This window comes from Austrofundulus limnaeus, unplaced genomic scaffold (genome assembly GCF_001266775.1).
Source record: "Austrofundulus limnaeus strain Quisiro unplaced genomic scaffold, Austrofundulus_limnaeus-1.0 Scaffold1074, whole genome shotgun sequence".
Lineage (NCBI taxonomy): Eukaryota > Metazoa > Chordata > Actinopteri > Cyprinodontiformes > Rivulidae > Austrofundulus > Austrofundulus limnaeus.
This window is the reverse complement of record NW_013953476.1, coordinates 65890-85597: the sequence shown is the minus strand read 5'-3', so window position 1 is coordinate 85597 and position 19708 is coordinate 65890. Positions and strand designations below refer to the sequence as shown.

Here is a 19708-nt window from a genome sequence, read left to right as displayed (position 1 = left end):
AAAGTCTGACTTGCCTTCCACTTGCTTTTTGCAAAATTTTTCTTAATCTGAGCACTGACAGACTCGTGAATGTTCTTGTCCAATGCAGTATCCCCRGCAATCCTAACAAAAGGACAGGAAGTGTTTGTGAGTGTGCAGGAATTTACATTTACAGTGAACCACRCTTCTTTTACGAGACATAAACCTTACTGAGGTTTAAAGGCCTCTTTTAACAATAGGACAACAGAGACGGTAATGATCTGAACAGGAGTACAGGAGCCATACCAGGGGTGCTGCAGAGCCTGCTCACACGTGTAGCGTACATCAGGGTTTTTTTCCATCAGGTGAATTATGAAGTCTTTAGCTGGAATTTTAAAAAAAACGTTTGAATTTTGCTGCATTTCTACAACTTCAGCAAGCCATTAAGGTATCTTTAGTCACACTGCTGTTTTTTATGGTTACATGGCACAAGTACAAATTTATTCAAAGTGTGGCTCAAAACTTTATAACAAGGAACATAATTTAATATCTTTACTACCYGAGTCCGAGATGTCGTCCCAATACGGAGAGTCAAACTCATATTCTGCTTTCAGGATCTGTTCAAACAGTTTGGCATCATTTTCGTCATAGAAAGGAGGATATCCACACAAACTGGAACACAGAGGAGAAAACAGGTAAGTAGGACGTCGGACCTCCAGGATTTTATCTGGAGCATCAATTTACTTAACAAAACAGGTCAGCAGTAAATAAAATAAATATGATAAAAAATACTAATGGTTTAAATTGTTGTAAMTGATAAAATGAATTCTTGTTTAAAGGTATCATATCATGCTTTTAAATCCTTTTTCATGTCTAAATCATTCACTTATGGTCTATTTAAAATAAAACTGCAACGCTTTGGTCTTAATTCCTCGTTTTTTTGCTCCACAGACTCCTTGCTTTCCTTGCTTTACCCCTGTTCTGAGTTGCGCCTCAGAGCAAGCTGTTTTGGTGTGGTCTCTTTAAAAACAAATGAGATATTTCACACCCCGCCCCCTCCAGGTCCCTGAGCGTTCGACTCCACAAAGTAACAGAAAAAGAGTAATATAAAGGGAAGCGTCTTTCAGAATTTACTTCTCAGAATGTACTTTTGACCAATTACTGTATGCAGTTTAAAATCTTAGCAACTAAACTTCTGTTTTTTTATTGTAAATGCTTTACTTTCACTTCTCATATTCCTTATTTTGTCGAGAATTGTGGAAACTCACTCCGAATCAGAYTTGAAATTTTTAATTTGCACTGAAAAGTTGCATCAGTTTAGAAAAATAAGTGTTTTGAATAAGAAGTCTTCTATGACTTAAAACCAGCACTCACAGAATATACGCAATGACACCAATAGACCAGCAGTCCACTGCTTTACTGTAAGGTTTCTGTGCCAAGACTTCAGGAGCTTAAAAAGAAAAAGACAACAGGATTCAGACCTGAGATCAGACTGAAACTTCATGAAAATATTTAGCATTATTTTCAAACACTTGAACTGCGTTGCTGTGGTCAAGTTACATGCAAAGATCAAACTAACTTACCGACATATCCAGGCGTCCCACAGGCTGTTGACATCACACTGCCAGAGCCCTCAATTTTAGACAAACCGAAGTCACTGATCATGATCTTTGAGTCTTCGTCGATGCTGTCGTAAAGTAAATTCTCTGGCTGGAAGACAGGGACAAACAGAAAAGCAGGGACATAATTAATCATATGACAGAGAAGAGAGCAAATACGTTTTGTTCAAAACCACAAGCAGACAAAGTTAAAGCAAGCTTCATTCGACATCACTTAGTTGGTGTTTTTGAGGTACAACACTCCATTTGTACCTTGAGGTCACGGTGCACAATGCCCAGGTCATGGAGGTATTTGACAGCATCAAGAATCTGCTGAATCAGCTTACTGGCATCTTTCTCTGTGTAGAAGCCCTTCTCTATGATACGATCAAAGAGTTCCCCACCAGACACCCTGCACAGAGCAAATCATTCATCAAAACTGACCACAAATATTATGGGAAAAAATAACATTTGTTAAGAATGCAGCTAAATTTATGAGCTTAAACATTAAAAAAATGCCTGAAGTAAAAAAAAGGAAGTTTGAACATATGAAAAGGGTATGAGGAAATTCAACAAGAGGAAATGTGAAGCAGGAACTTATTATAAAAGAAACATCTCTTTGTTCTGCAAGTCGTCACTAACTGCTTAGAAATCTTTTTGTAATTCTGAGAATTTAACAATCAAAGGCAAAAAAATATTAAATCCTTTAGTTTTAAAGTCAAAAAAGGGTTCAATGTTTGATTTAAACCACTAGATGGAGACAAATCTCTGAAAAGTAAAATTATTTAACGCATAAAATATAAAAAATTAAATAAATATAAATAAATTTTGGACCATAATCTGTGCACGACTTCAAAAAGTGAGCAAGTTGATGGATTGTAGATGTTGAAGTCACACAAAACAATTGTGAGTAAACACGAATGTTTAGTTGCATCAATCCTGTGTTTTATAAATGAACATCCTGCCCTCCACCGCCCGCTGCCTTTCACTTTCTTCTGCTCCGACTGTGATTAATGCATAAATGATTTATACTCGGAGGAGTCTGGCAGTTAACAGTGCTCCTGATCCTGGTCTTTTCCTTGATCTGGTTCCTCTCTGTGACATTTCAGCAGTGGAYGTGGGTGTGACGCCGACAGGCTGCTGGTGTGAGGGCAAACTCCCCGCTGCTGCTCACGGGTAGAGCCTCGCTGTGCTCAAGGCATGTGACAGAGAGCGTGTGGGAGACAGCGCGAGTAGGCAGTTTGGAAACACACATCACATAAAAAGAAAAGAAAATTGCACATTGCCGCACATATGTGAATACTCACAGTTGCATGACAAGATAGAGGTGTGATTTGCTCTCAAATATATCTTCCAGTGACACAATGTTGGGGTGTTTAATCCTGTAAGGAAGARGAGGAAATTAAATAAAAATATTGTATTAACCAAACAAAATATAATTTTTCACTAAACAGTTTATTGCAGGTGGAAAAATTAAACCTTGTTTATGATAAGAAAAAATATATCATTTGGGGATTAAAAGCTTATAAGTGGAGATGGGACACAGTTTATCTTTATGGATGTAGAGGAAGTATCACTCTGCATTGGCATGCAGCTCCCTCACTGGCTGAACTCTGACCTTTGACACCTGTCAGTGCTGCAACAGTCATGATACAATGACTCAGCATCTCGAAACAGGTCTTCTCTATCTAATCACCGTGTTAGTAATGTCTGTTTTATGTCTAACATCTTCCTYCATGGCATGTCATAGTAGAACAACAGTCTAATAGACACTGACTAATAAATAGCACCAACAGTAATACACCAGACTACACACTAGAAACAAGTGGATAGCCATTCATAAACACAGTAAATATCTGACCTGTTGTAGATAGCTTTTTAACCAACCTCAGTTTAATTCTGAGAGGATTGTTACCATCTTAAAACAACTTTTAGTCAAAGAAAATTATTAAATAATTTCAAATAAATAAATAACTAAATAAATAAATAAATAAATAAAGTTACAGGTTGCTTTTGTCTCAAGATGATACAACAAGAGCTGCACACCAACGGCAAAGGCTGTGTTCCATTCTGAAATACTTAAATATAAAATAACATTTTGCCATAACATTTTGGATTTAATTTTTACATATATTTTATAACATTTACTGTGAATTTAACATTTATTTAAAAAATAGCTAAATGTAAGAACAGTGAGCTAAATAAATTAATGTTAGAGGGAATTTTTAATGACGATTTTACACTCAAAAGTGAGAAAAATATTGAAAATGTTTTACAAACAAATTTTAACGCTTTATTTTCCACTTTATAGTAATTGAATATTTAAAACATTACATAAAGCTTTACACCAGAGCCAATAATGATTTACAGAGTTATCTACATTGGGTTTATGGTTATTTTAAAGCAGCAGCTAGCTATAGCACTTCTGATGCAAGCTGGTCCTGTAGGAATGTTATATTTTGTTTTACAGTTATTTAACCAGGCAAATCCCATTGATATCACTGATCTCCTTCTCAAGGGAGGCCTGGGCATCCCTTGGGGAATGGGGGAAACCGGAGTACCCTGAGAATACCTACACAAGCACGAGAAGAACATGCAAACTCTGCACAGAAAGACCCCAGATCCGAACCGGGGATCGAACCCAGGACCTTCTTGCTGTGAGGTGTCTGTAATAACCACTGAGCAATCGTGCTGCCATTTCAAAAGGTTTGTTTAAATTGTGATGAAATATTGTTTTAAAGTAGTAGAAGTCCAGTTTGAGTCCCACTTATTAGCTGTTAGCTCATCAATCCAATCAGAAATCATCTTAATTACTACCAACAGAAGCTTGTCAAAAAGCTACACACATGGACAAAATTGTTGATGCCCCTCGTTTAATGGAGGAAAAACCCACAATGGTCACAGAAATAACTAGAATCAGACAAAAGTAATAAACAAATTCTAAAATGAACACAGTCAGACGTTGCTTTTCAATCATGCTTCCAACAGAATTAAAAATCATAAAACAGGCCTGGACAGAAATGATGGTACCCCTGAAAATACTGTGACCAAAGGGACATGTAAAATCAAGGTGTGTCCACTAATTAGCATCACAGGTTTCTACAATCTTGTAACCAGTCAGTGGTATTAATTATTCATTCCCCTTCAGCATGTTGTTGATTTTGTCTTTTCACCACATCACACACTGACTGTGTAAGTCCTTTATCCCAGAAACACTCATGTGTCCACGATGTACCAGAGGTAACTCTTTATGGGTCAAGCTTGAGCTCAAGCTAATTACTTTGATAACTCTTATCCAGCGTAATGATCCATGGACACCTTCATTCATCTGCTTAGGACAGCGTGGTCAGAGAGATGGTCCCAGGGAAAGACAAACGATGGATTAAAACTACAGAGGGATTGGTCACATGTGACCTGTTATGAGCTTAGGCTTGCTGTAGAACAATGCCTGTGTTACTGAGCACACTGCAGGAGGATCACCTGTTTGATTGTTGGGTTGGGCATTAAAGAAACAAACCAACTTGCTTCTACTATATCATTCTAATCTGCAAAGTGCTACAAGCATAAACAAATTTTAAATGCATTAAATAAAACAAATACATATACAGTGAGAAAAACAGGTTATAAAAAGGAAGGCCTGAATATCATCTGTGGCTCTGACTTGACAGGAACAAGAAAAGTTGGGATTTTTTTTACCACCAGAATGCAAACGTGACAGAAATGTGTTGTGATCAAAACAAACTAATAGCTTCACTGCACCAAAAATCTTCAGCCTAGTGCTATGTCCAAAAATACATTAAATACCAGGACAAGAAAAACAAGCAGAGTGAGAGTGGGCTGTTGTTATGGGATAAATGATGACTTTTGATTTTCAGCATTGCATGGTTCTGTGCATTCTTCCAATATGAGCTCTTAGAAGGACGAAGGGCATTAACAGATAAATTATTCATTTACTACTTATTGTTGTGCAACAGCAATCCAAAACAGTGATAACTGGTGAGAAGTCTATATATAGAAGTATATTTAACTCAGTATATGAAAAAAATAATGAACCAAATAAGCTGAGAATTTCCCCACAATGACTGCAAWTTTTTGCAAACGACATATTTTATCTCACTATATGGTGACTTCACTACCTGTCAGAAGGAGGTCTAATCAACTATCTTTAACTAAACTGCTGTCAGCTACAGCTACTAATTTCTCTGGAAAACAAATAAAACAAACGTAAATCAATTCTTACATTTAGGGAGAAAATAAAGAAACGCACCTAATGAGCATTTTGATGACTTACCAGCTCTGGAAGTTTTAAAATTCATTTTGAGAACCATTTACTAATAATTGACCTAATTATCAGTGAGAAAGTAACCATAGCAGCTTCAGAAACACTTCCCTACCCGACAGTCAGCGTTCACAGATTTAGAAAAAAGCTGTGAAGCTGTAACATATGCAAGCTGCTTGTGAACTGCTAAGTGCAGTAAGCTGCTCTGTGTGAACAATGTTAGACACTCTCCATCATACAAAAACAGAGAGCCCCTGCTTTCTGGTTACAATCCTGTTTACCTGCTCAACAGCTGGTTACAATAGTCTGGACATTGTCACATATTTCATAGTCATAAGAGCACATAAGCAGGAGGATTAGTAAGAACAAACAGAACAAAAATAAGTGTAAACTCCTTTTTCTTTTCATGCTGTTAAGATCAGATGATCAGAGGCAACATACAGCCACCCAGACCGCTGCTATGTGATGGTGGGGGGCTACGTGTTAAGATGAGTAATGAAACCCTTTGCACGAATCAATACAAACTTCATACAAAGCCAGCCGTATCTGACCATCCAAGTTTACCTCAGCTTACTTCATTTGTCACAATTGTAAGTGAGCTGCTAACGAACCCCCACCGCTCTCATTCCACAGCCCTCACCTCTGGAGGGACCATAGCTGTATATTGTGTTTCTCCTGTAACCAAAGCAACTAGACCGCTAAAAATAACTTTGGACTGATGTAGATCAGCCATTTTCACTGTGACCTGTAATTCCCTACATATAAGAAAAAGGGGACATTTGAAACTCTCCACGATTATAAAACTGTTCTCGCCACGTCCTACGAACTATTACTTTAAAGCCCACATTTCTGTTTTCAGGTACAGAGGTGGAAGGAGCTGTGTGCAGCCGATTTTGAAAATTTGATGCAATTTGTTGTATTTTTAACAAAGTCAGATTAAAAAAATAAAATTTGGCTTTATTAAATGTATTTTTGAATGAGATGTACATTTTGATGTTAACATTTTTGGATAAATTAAACCAAAGCAAAGTTTAAATAAGCCTGCTGATCAGAAAGATTGTTACTGTACTTACCACTAAACCTCTTACAAAAATTAAATACAAAAAACMCTACCTAATAATAATAATTTCTTTATTGAAGTTCCCTGGTAACAATTAAATTATTTCCCATGATTTAATGTTGAACTGTTTTCTTTAGCTTCTCCTGTTTCATGTATACAAATTGTACAGCAATGTTTGACATATAAGATGGAGCTCAATATGACTGTATAATAACACGATAATAATTATGATCTGCAGTATTACACCAAAAGCTGTAACACAATTTTTATAGTGCTGTATTTAAAATATATTTATGAAAAATATCCCTACCTTCAACCTTGTGGAGCACAAACAAACGTGAGTTTAGGTATTACATTAAATAATAATAAAAATTTTGTGCGTATTAATGCTTGTGCCACAAAAAAACAATCCTTTACTTACTTGTGCAGGACTGCTATCTCATTCTCAATGCTGTTTTCTTTGCCTTCCAACGCCTTCTTGGGGATGCACTTGATAGCCACCAATCTGTGCGTCCTCTTCTCCTCGGCCAAGACCACCTCTGAGAAAGCTCCCCTGTAACACAAACACGCGGGTCAGCCAGTCCGACCTTGATCATTTATCATCAGGGTACAGGAAGTGTTCCTCCTCACATGCATCCAATACATCAAGAAAAACAAAACTTGCTTTATTTTGTGCTAAAATTGGCCTGCTGATGCCAGACCGTGTWTATTTTTAACCATAGCCTCCTGGTGAAGGCTCCAACATGCTGACTCAAGCTCTGGTGAGCCTGTAAGCTGGTGGGATGATTAGGAAGCTCCAGTATTGAACAGTGAGGTTTAAATCATGAGACGGTCATCAATCATTTGGATGTAGATTTAAACAGTTTACATGAGGAGGTGAGAGTGTGGCTCTATATTGGTACGTTCACCCAGTTTCAGCAGTGAAAACAAATCGCTTCACAAGTTTAGCAAACATTTTACAACTTTAAACTTTATGCTGCTTTATGTATAAACAGCAAGACCAAGATACACTGATAGATAAATGTGCAAAATCCAAAAACTAACTACAGCTAAGCTAACTACAAAACCCTCAGATTGAGCTTTGAACCATCTCTCCCTGCTGCTGCACATAGCGCACATTTACAGTTCAGTATCATGCATGCATTTAAATAAATAAAAAAACTCATATGTAAATAGTTGCCAGGGCAAAACATTTGATTGTCAAAAACCTACTAAGTTTGCAACAAGCATTTAGCATAAATTATTTACAGCCTCCCAAAAGCAGATGGCATCGACTGAAATTAATTATTTAGTGGGATACATTTTTTTTTAATGCTAGACATTTCTTGTGAAATGTGTCATCTGGACGGGTGCCCAAAGACATTTGGCTCAGAACCAAAACCTTACCTCAGCTATTTAAACTCCTGACTCACAATTGCACACGTCAGTCAGAACTGGTGGGGTTAGTAGTACATCAGAAATAAGAGACTGGGAGGAATGTTGAGGGTTGGGATAAAGGAAGCGTAACAACGTAACAGACTCTTAAAGCGCCTGTGACATGCTTTTTCTTCAGTTACAAAAAAATTAAAGGAAATATCCTAATATTTTAGAAATTTGGCATCATTCATATGATTTTTACCTAGTTTGTCACAAAACGTGCATATTTTTTTGCTAAATTTGGTGCAGTCCAAGTGAAACAGGAAAGGGGAACTCTTCAAAAAAAAAAAGGGGCAACTTCCTGGTCTTTATAAATCTTGCTCTTCTTTATCTATCTGATAATGACTCAAAATAATCTACAGAAACATCCGATTCTTTGTAGTCTGTTGTTAGCCATTCTCATTCAGGGATTGCCCTTTGACATCACTTCCTGTTTCTGCTCATGCGAATATCTCAACAACTGTTCATTTCAGTGTCGTAGATTTTTGTTTGCAATTCATCATTAATGTTATCTTTCCAAGTATGCACTCAAATATATCACTTAAATTTAATGTCACAGGCACTTTAAGCTGCATTAGAGGCTTTCAGACATGCTAACCTTTGGAGTTTGGACATGCATGTGATGTAAATATTGAATATGTTTATGACCTTTTTGTTTAAAAATGGTTTTAATTCAGCATGTTAAACACATTGAGAATCAATGTTAGATGTCATGTTCCAATGCATATCCATCTTTATGGAAACCTGTCTTGTTGAGCTTGAGGGTAAGTAGCAAACTGCAGCCAAATTTTTGCATATCTGTCGTTCTGCAGCTTCAGGTATACACTGTATGTGTGTGTACAGATGGGAACCACAGCCCTAATGCCAGTAAGTTTACAGATCCATTATCCTTTACAGCCAAGGWAGGACTGCAGTGTCAGTCTCCTGTTTCTAAAAAAAGAAGCTGATTCTAACAAACTGGAGTCTTACCTCTAATTTGAAGAATTTATGCAGAAACTGTTTAAAATCTATTAGGGGACAATGTAAAGTTGGCTGGACTTGGGTCACATGCAGGGCTGCACAATATATCACAAATTTATTGTGATTATGATAACAGCATTTGCAATAGGCATATCACAAAAGCAAACCTGTTAAACTGCAACAAATCGTTTGCTCAAATGTTTGCATTCATGCATCAGTCTGATAAACAAAACGGACCTGAGATACCGTGTCAAATGATAACTTGATCAGTGGAGAAAATGTTGGACCAAATGCAATGAGAAAATTTTCAGTTGGATTTAGGTTTGTTAAYTTTTATGTAAAGATCTTTAACTTATCTTCAGATGTTTTTATTATTTACTAATAAAACTGACAGTAAGGGGCGTTTTTCAATATTTTGAGTATCAGAAAATGTTTTCTGGGGGCAATGTTTTAAAATCATTTAAAAAACTGTATTGCATGCAGTTTGTTTCACTAATGCCTGGTTCACACAGCAAGATTTTAAAATTGTTTGATGATTTTTAAAGATTGAGGGGCCCCACACATGAGGATAAAAAAAAATCATAACAATTTGGTCCTACAGTGTGTGGAGTGCAGCCACACGTTAAGAAACACACCACACACAGATTTTATTCAGAAACATTCAAGGTCAGATGTGAAATCACACAAAACTTCTTGAGATCTCRCAAGGATTCAGCTGTCAGAGGAAAAATCTCACACGATCTCCAGAGATCAGACGTGAGTTCTGAGTAAAACATTTGAGATGAAGAAGCAATGCTGATCGTTTGTGTACTATTTAACAGAGAATAAACAATTCAAAATTAAATTTACAATGTCCAGTGGACTTYCTGGTGAGTCATGACAATTGTTGATGTTTTCCATCAATTCCTCCGTGACGTATATACAGAGAGATTCCCCTTCGTCTTTACGTCACCTTGCTTTCTGATWGGCCAMACGTCACATTCAGCAGGTTGCGAGCTCATTTGTTCTCAGGTGAACACCACACACGCTGCGCTATCGTGTCTATAACAATCCAACATGTTGAATATCCCCAATTTGAGGTTGGACCAGTCCCAACGTCCTTCCAAGCCACCTAGATCACTCTTTAATCACCACAAACAGCCGCAATATCTCTTACAATTATCTTTAGAGCCATCACGATAATCGAAGGTCCTTAAGATTGTCAGAAGGGCAAAAACGTGTCAAAATTTGGCACAATTATCCTGCCATGTGAACCTGGCATAATACGGCAGCTGTGTCTAGTTGCACTCTTTTAAAATGTCCCTGCTTTAAAGTTCCACTTCCACCAATCACAGATTACTTGATTTTGCTTCAAGTTCTGACATGAAAATGTAGGCATGCAGCTAAGATCATTTTTAACTGCTTTCCAACCAAAACAGCTGTGATGGTTTTGTTTTCATTTTGTCTACCCATATCATAACATTACAACTTCATTTTGTAAATTTTATCCGTAAAAGAAAAAGAAACCACCGCAACGATCAAATGTTAACCTATATCCTGATGAAASCTGGGCTCAAACCTGCAGCCTCAAGATTATAAAACCACAGCACTGACCACTGAGCTACTGTGGCCCCTATCACATTGTTACAACCAAAAACTTCTGGTTTAAAATATTCTTTATCCAYGTCAACAACCGACAAACAAAACTCTGATAAAGACACAGATTCTATTAGTTTTGTCTTGTTATTTTTAGATATTCATCCTGGGAGTGAGGGCTGTTTGGYCACAGTAAAACTGCCACAGAGAAGCTATTAGCTCTGGAAGGAATCCAGCTTTGTGGAGGATGTTGTCAGAGCTGCGAATTCCTCAGTAGCATCTGGAGGATTTAGTTGACATTCTCCATGCAGCCACCGTCAGRCTGAAGGGCTGTGGCAAAGTATGAATCTCTGGTTCACATAAACATGTGTAAAACCTGAGAACTCCAGCCTGTCTTTAACACCCCAGTCTGCTCATCCTTTTATTACTTTAATCAAACCACTACAGAGTCCTTCTTTTATCGAGTGAATTATATCATTCTGACACACATCTTCCAGACTGTTTCTCATTTCAGTTTATAGGTGATGTTAAATATGCCTCCCAGAACAAGAGTAAAGTAGAAAATATGTAGTTTTGACATCACGGCATGCAAATAAGCCTCACTAAACAAGACATCAGGATTAATCAGACTAAAACAGCTTTTTTACAGTATTTTCTGACTGTCAGAACATAGTGCTGACTTTTTTAGAACACTGCAGTGGTATGGACTGACCCTGAACACACAGACTTACTTTAAACGAGGGCTATTCAACTGGAGGCCCGTGGGCCACATCAGGCCCGCGAGTGACCAAAGTTCGGCCCGCCAATTGGTTCATTCATCTCTTAAACCCTAACCCCAAGTTTTCTACTTTAATTACCATGAGTTCTTTTAGTTAAACATAGACATGTTTGGTATCTACAGAAACGTCAGAATCTTGGCTTCAAGCTAGTAAAAACCAATTCTATGAAGATCCATGACAGTTATAATTACAAGCAGTTGAATATAAAACTATGAAAGTGAAAATTGGTTTAAAAATTTGGCAAATCAGATGTCAAAATAATATTTGTGTTAAATGAGGCATAATGTGTTATTTTTGTTTTTGATATTGTTTAATTTTCAATACTTTTATAGGGTTCTGTATAATGTATTCATGATTAAATACAGCAAAAATAAACTAATTCAAAGGTAACAGACCTTTGTAATACTTGGTTTATTTACATATGGCTTTAATTGCTGGATGTTCGGCCCCTCAGCAGTTGACCTGCAGAAACTGTGGCCCCCAGAGCAATTTAGTTGAAAAGCCCTGCTTTAAAAACTTTGTGAGCTTTTCTTTACTTTAAATTGATGCTCAAAAGGTAACACTCATATTTTTTCCCTTTACAATCATTCCAGGTGCAAACAGGATTAAATGACAGAAGTTTAAACTGTAGGGCTGAATCAAAGAGCTCTTAGAATGAGGACTGAGATGTTAACATTGATCCCATTGATATACGTTACACCTTTTGTTTTTAGTTTTTTTACAGTGTAATGAAATCGATGGAGTCAACCTAAAGCTTAATGCAAATAAATGCTATAACTACTAAATGAGTCTGGTTTTGGTGTTTGTGAATTTAATTCTATTCTTTGTGGTTATGAAATTCTAAAAGTAATTCTTAAATAAGCAATTTCTTTCTGGTAGCAAATCCCACTGAAAATGTTTTACTTATTACAGACTAACAGACAAACAGCAACGAGCAGTAAATTTGATTTATGTAGGCTAGATGAAGTGAGACTGGATGTCTTGAAGCAATGCATTTTGGTCAGAAATTGTGTTGAGAAAATAAATTTCATCAAATTTTGTTAAGCTTTGTGGCCTGCTGTATTTAGCAGACGTTACACAGACCATGCTGTGCAATAGGTTTAAAAAAATGCAAAAAAAAAATCCACAGTGATCCTGCAAGACAAGAGATGTACAAAAATGAAAAACACTGACAAAAGTCAACATCTAACTCAAAGTCTTAATATGCACAACGCTTTATGGGCGTAGTCCTGCAAGTTTGTTCAAAGCATAAGTCTAGAGTCGGGGTTTAGATAATTATTAAGTAAACAACTGTGTTTACTGAGCTTCTGCAGTTCCAAACAGGACGTTCTTCTCACCACCATGGGACCCGTGGCCAGGAAGAGGAAACACACTCACCCAAACACATGCAAACAGCACGGCTGTTAGCCACTAAATCCTCAATAAAGACACTTGCCACTATTCAAACAGTTGGCCCGATTCTCAGAAATCTGCAGAATAAATACTTCACACATGGGTTTAAAATTAGCTGGGCAATAAAACGCACATCTGTGGAGGCTTGAGCGGTTAAATTTGCACAAATTTAGGATCCTGTATAAAAATGTACACCCTGCACAAACAGAAGGGGGGAAAAATTATGTTACAATAAAATGTGAGCACACTGTTTATTCAGCCCAGCTTTTCAACTCAGGTTTTAATCTCAAAGCAAATTTCCCCTGATTCCCCGATACTTAAAATGTTTAAACTAGAAACTCACAAGCTACCATGTTTTTGTTTTTACTTAGAGATTTTTTTCCATTTGCTTTTATATCATACACTTAATTTGCAAAATTCTAAGACATAAAAAAGAACTAAATTACAAGAAGGCCGCTCCCTGTCATGTCCAAATATCTACCAAGAAGAAGTTAATAAGGGACTAAGAAGTGTGTGCAGTGTGAACAAAACATGGTTAGAATGAGTCTAATGATTTGTGTTCTTTTGAAACACCTGTAGTGGTAGATAGGGCGGGACAATATGGCTAAAATTTTTATCACAATATAGTAACTCCTAATTTCAGTTGATACAGAATAATTTCAATATCAATATGATTAATGAAAATGACAGAATAACTGCCAAGACACCAATATTTACTGTACCTACAAATATGATGTCAGTTAAGATATCTTTAATCGGAATTATGACTACTCAGAACACAAAGAGACATATCTCAAATTTACTTTGACTAGTCATAATTTAATTGTTGCTATCTTATTATTTATGTTTCAGATAGTCAGTAATTTATTACAGATATCATGAATTAGATCATCCATACACCTTAATAATAATTCTGACATTATTTATACTAGTCAGTATGTAGTCAGATACATCTCAATTAGGTATTTTGCCTAGTCAAATATAACTAGAGATATCCTGATGAAATATTTCTGGTCATAAACCAATATCATATCTGGAATGTAAATGTAGTGAAGCTGATTTAATGTCAAAACTGCTTGCAATACTCATCTGTGTTTGCAGCGTCTCTTTCACTTTGCTTGATACGGATGCTGACAGGGAGGTGGTGATGTTTTAAAAAGAGGACTTAAACTTTTTGGATGCTTCATTTTCACACACTGTATCAGACGGTGGAACAAATTTGATGTGTTCCTGCTGCGAGTTGGCACCAGACTCTCCGGCACAGCAGACTGAAAGCTGAAGTTTATCAGACTTTCGATACCTGAACCACGTCTACATCACTGAATTACGAAAGTCTTTTCAATCTCAAGTATTTCTTCTGCTTTTTTTCCCCAACTGTGGGCACTTGTTCACTCACAGCTGTTGAGCTCATTTTGGCGCAGATATCCACTATGTGTAGGTAGCGTTGTTAGCATAGTGTAAATAATGGTAGCGCTGAGCACTGCTGTTAAGCATGTGGCGTTACGCACACACTGTTGTAGCACATATCAATTAATCAAATAAGTCACATCATCGATATTAAAACATTTTCTATCACATTATATATCAATATCAAATTATTGTCCAGCACTATTAGCAGTGTCTACCACACACAGCTCACTCTCTTTCTGCTACTTCTGTCATTTCCTGTGACATGTTTAGACTGTTACTGAAATAAACAGCAGTCACTGTGCCCTGTAGCTTCCTCTTTTTTGATAAGAAGTCAGTGTCTGTTGTTACTATCTGCTTTGTGGTGCATGCCATAATTGCAGTGTTAAAGAGAACTATATTGTACACGTAAAAAAATGAAATCTACATTAAAAAACTGTTCCTCATAAGGCAGGGGTATCGAATCCTGGTGTTCAATGGCCACTATTCTGTATGATTTGGAGGTTTATCTGCTCCAACACACCTGGTTTAAAATAATATGTGATTAACAGGTTTTCAGAACATAAAGAAGTAATTTAATGAATGAATCAGACATGTTGGAGCAGAAAAACAGGTAAAATGTGCAGGGTGCAGCCCCCGAGGACATGGATTAGATACCCCTAGCATAAGGTGTGGTATTTTTGGATTGCCTTCTTTCTTTGACTTTTATTTTCCTATAAAAACTCTTGTTTATCAAACTCCAATGAGTTGTGCCATTTGTCCTGCTGAGAAGTTGGTCAAGGAGGTACGTAAACAGATGACAAAATGGTAACTGTGGAAAGGTCAGTGAGACACGGGGAAGGACCATCTGGTCTAATCAGAGCTGAGAGATGCCCAACTGTGAGCCTGGCCCAGAATCATAAGACTAACTTTGCACTGTGTGCCTTTAAAATGTGAAGATCCAAGGCCAGAACCATTCAGTTTGTAGGTTTTAAAATTTATTATAACAGCAAAATACTAAGCAAGACATTTTCTGCAATATCTGCAAGGAAAAGGCTAAATCAGAGAGCTACCAAACCCTGCTAGAGCAATCCTACATTTATGTCACTGAACAACAGTAAGCTGTGTTATGGTGGTTAGACTTATAACAATAGAGCAAATTAGCAACTATGCATTTTATGATTTAGTTGTATAATTGCTTAGTTTTTAGTAACACTCACATAAATAAATAAATAAATAAATAAATAAATAAATAAATAAATAAATAAATAAATCCATCATGCCTTTTTTCACAGCAACTTAGGGTAGGTTCTTTCTGCATGATTTGGAAATAAACAATGACATCAGGGGATATCAGGTGGTTGTGATTTTTAGAGAAGTAACTATGTTGACACATCCTGCATATTGCACCTTTACCATTTGTAAAAATGCAACAATGTCTGGATAAGTATATGTTGCACAGTATCATTAGCTATGGAAGTTTACTTAAACAGCACATTTGCATGTACCCTGGTAATTTAACAAAAAATAAAAAACCAGAATTAATAGAAAATAAGTATATTCCATGTGTTGGCAGTCTGTCAAGCCACTTTTAGAGGCAATAACTTTATATAATTATTTTATTTCCTAACTTATAAGGGCTTTTTATAATTGTGAAAAACATTTGTCTTTTTTTACACAATTACTCAAGTTCATTGTTGTTGGGGGAATTTATTGATGCAAGGCTTTCACAATGTTCCAACACAACATTTCGGCTGGGTTGTGGTCTTGACTTTGAGCCATTGCAAAACATTCTTTATATTCACAGCTATTCTAGGTTAAGCTAATTTACGAGGCAGAAGTCCACCCAAGATTCATCTCAATAACTAATTTTAAGGCTTGGTAAGAACCAGTTGAGATTTTATATCCTAATATTTTAAACTGTCACAGCTTACTTTTTGTCATGACTGTGTCAAGTTATGAGCATATGCCTGATATTAGTGGTAACAGGAGAAAAACAGCATGTTGAGAGATAACGACATAAATATGACCCAAAGAGAATACAATATAAGTTAACAACACTTATATATGGTTTATAGTAGGCACGTTAGAACAGGACATTTTGTTTTAGAGTAACTAGTTGCAACAGGACTGATTTCTCCAGTAAAAAGAAGTTCCTGTTTGGTTATCAGGTGACTCTGCACCCTCTATAGAGTATATTCAACTCATAGTCTGTTTTTTTAGTGTGTGTCAGAAAAGTCCCAAAGCGTTCATTATCTTTACCCACTTTTCCAAGCAGGGGAGCTGGTGCCTACCTCCCACAGTTAATGTGTGAGAGGAGGGTAAATGAAATTAATAAGATGATATGAAAAAATGACTTCAAGACTACTTTGTTGGAGGAAAAAGTGTAAATATGCATTAAATTTGTTGTTTGATCCTATGTGATAGATTTTCAGGAAAAAGCTATTTCTATATCTGTGCAAAAAGCTTTTCTTGATACATAGAAAAACACAAACCACTTCAAAAACTTGAAGCACTATAAAAAAATTAAGCATTTTTGTCATTTCCATCATTGTTCTCTGATGAAATACTTAAAACTGTTTTGAAATTCTTCATGTATATGTTTTATAGCCTATTTCTGGTGCAAAACCTCTTATGACAGAACTTATTGCAAAGGGTTAAAAAGAAACAAGTGAAAAAAGTCCTAAATGGAAAAATAAATTACTTTTGACAATTAGAAGACATTTTTGTTATTTTCCAATTCATTAGCCATCATTAACTCTGAGCTCAGTTATTGCAACAGTTTAGTTTTTACATTCATGAAAAAATCTCCAACATACGTATTGTGGTTAAGGTGGAAAGCATATTATTATTATTATATGAAGGATATTTATGACTGGATAAAATAAGCACAAAATATCCTTTCAAACTGCCTGCCCAGTATGTGGACAGCATGAAATGTGAGAAATTTGGACGAGGCTGGATTACACCAATAAAGAGAAACTGTGGGAAGGTGTACATGACAAGCCAGAGAGTGTGCTAAAAACTGTTAAAGGTGGTATATCGCTGCAAGCAGATGGAGATATATAAGTGGGCCATGCACTGGGCATATACACACGTGTGTGTGTGTGTGTGTGTGTGTGTGTGTGTGTGTGTGTGTGTGTGTGTGTGTGTGTGTGTGTGTGCATTCCTAGAATTGCAAGCTATGCCATGCTGAGCTGTGCTATGCTGAGATGCAGACTTCTGTTTGAATTAGGTCAGACCTGGGCTGAAGGGCTGAGGCTGCTGTAAGCTGGGGTGGATTTTCAGGATGGAGGTGGAGTCAGAAAATGTTCTAGGAAAGTAACTAAAGTTTCCAAATGACTCACTGTTTACTTTAAGGCCTTTCTGATGTCCATGTAAGCACGATGATTTGGTTTAAAATGTGACCAGTCGATACATCAAGAACAAGGAGAGGAGAAGCCAACAAACAGGACACTAAATGCGGTGCCGTAAGCCTTATTGTGGTCTAATCAGTGGCTGAAAGGGATTTACAGGTTGTCTTGTATTTCCTGGGCAGTAAGCAGCAGTGGATGCCTCCTGCTTTAGAATAAAAAGGACTTACCTTGTTTAATCCTCTCTTAGGCTCACGAAACCAAACAAGTAAAAGACCAGTAAACTGGTTCTTTTAAACTGAAAACAGTGGCATCAGTGGAAGACGTTTTGCAGAAAAACGTGGATTAAGAAAATAGCTGAAACATTGTGATGAGGTGTCACTGCATTAATGAGGTAAATATGACTGGAAATAAGGGAGTAAAAGGCAGAGTTAAAACAAAAACATTAAAAAAAAATCTTGCTTAAATAGCGACAAATGAAAAATAGATGAAGTAGGGCAGCTCTCATACTGGGAGACTCACCTGCTCCTTAGAAGAGGTTGATTCTCTTTGTTGGAACAACTTTCATAATTCTGAATTTGTTTGATGCTCACTCGATAAACTAACACTGWATAATTCAAAAGCAACAAGAATAGACTATCCCATTAGAATCTGTCTGCGCCGAAACGTTCACATGCCATATATGGAGATCTTCAGTGTTTCTACTACTGGGCTGTTTTAGGATTGACAGAAGACTTTGTAAAGAAGAGTGTTTGCAGGCTAACTTGTCTGGAAAGAAGAGAGAAACCCATTCAGCATACCTGTCGAAAACGTCCAACGTAACAAAATATTCAAAACGCACTATGTCTTAGTGCAGTGGTGTCCAATGTCTGTCCTCAAGGGCCGGTGTCCTGCATGTTTTAGGTGCTTCCCCCGGTTCAACACAGCAGAACCTAAGCAGTGCTTAATTAGTAAGCCTCTTCACTATGTCATCAAGGTCTGCAGAGGCCTACTAATTAGGCACYCCTTAGGTTCAGCTGTGTTGAACCAGAGCAGCACCTAAAACRTGCAGGACGCCGGCCTTTCAGGACCAATTTTGGACACCACTGTCTTAATGTGTCTGGATTTTTAAATTGTCAAGTGATTTTTSTTTTGTTTTCTTGGTGATTTGCTGTGATTTCACACAGAGGCTGTGGTTAATACAGTAAAGTCTAACATTAGCAACAGTAAAGTCCTGACCAGCCCTATATAGTCAAACTCTAATATGGTTGCTTCACCTTTTTAAAGCTGTATTAACTGCAGTCATTATTTATTTCGTGTCTGCCGGTTTGCAGCTTATTAAAATCAATTGCAGACATAGTATTGTATTCTCTTTATTAGAGAACATGTTGCAAAAGCATTTGATTGTTTTGAATACAAATAAATAGATTGCTAATAGCTTGCACTACTAACAACAGTTTGCCTGATCACAAAGAACAACATTAACAAACCCTACTGGTTTTCCAACTTATAACTGGAACAGGGGTAAGTCGAGTGTGATGCCATTCCCAGATCAGGGCTCAAATTTCCAGAGTAAATGTTATGCAGCATTGCACTTGTTTGTAAAATAATGTACCGTATTTCTTTTACACGTCCTCTAAAGTCACTCCTGCTTTGTAGGTGACCTCTAAGAAAATGAAGTTAAAAATATATTACAAGTCTTTAAAATACCCTAAAATAAATAGAGTAAGAAGACAAAGCCCAAACCAATTTTAGACAAATGGTAGGTATATTAAAATTGAATTTGTTTGCTGGTATAAGTATAAATACAGCAAAATCCTAATAGGTTTTTTTTTTTTTTGTGGTTTTAGTTTTTAAAACTGTGTTGAGTTTGGCAGGTTTCTGAAAGCTTTCAAAAAGATTTGGTTTCCTAAAAAAATGAGCTGTTAATTTGACTGAAGCCACATTTTACAACCTGTTCAGTACAATTTAAC

General features: G+C 36.7%; 1 protein-coding gene across 4 annotated transcripts in view; it reads right to left on the bottom strand.

Moving 5' to 3' along the window:
• Positions 1-19708, bottom strand: part of camk1b (calcium/calmodulin-dependent protein kinase Ib) — a gene marked incomplete at its 3' end in the record, with an annotated part of 40651 nt that overhangs the window by 1596 nt on the left and 19347 nt on the right. For all 4 annotated transcript variants that reach the window (XM_014030520.1, XM_014030521.1, XM_014030522.1 and 1 more), the window contains 8 exon segments: positions 15-102; positions 265-343; positions 518-630; positions 1333-1408; positions 1542-1668; positions 1830-1968; positions 2864-2938; positions 7317-7448. In XM_014030520.1, the coding sequence (XP_013885974.1) occupies positions 15-102; positions 265-343; positions 518-630; positions 1333-1408; positions 1542-1668; positions 1830-1968; positions 2864-2938; positions 7317-7448 (829 nt within the window).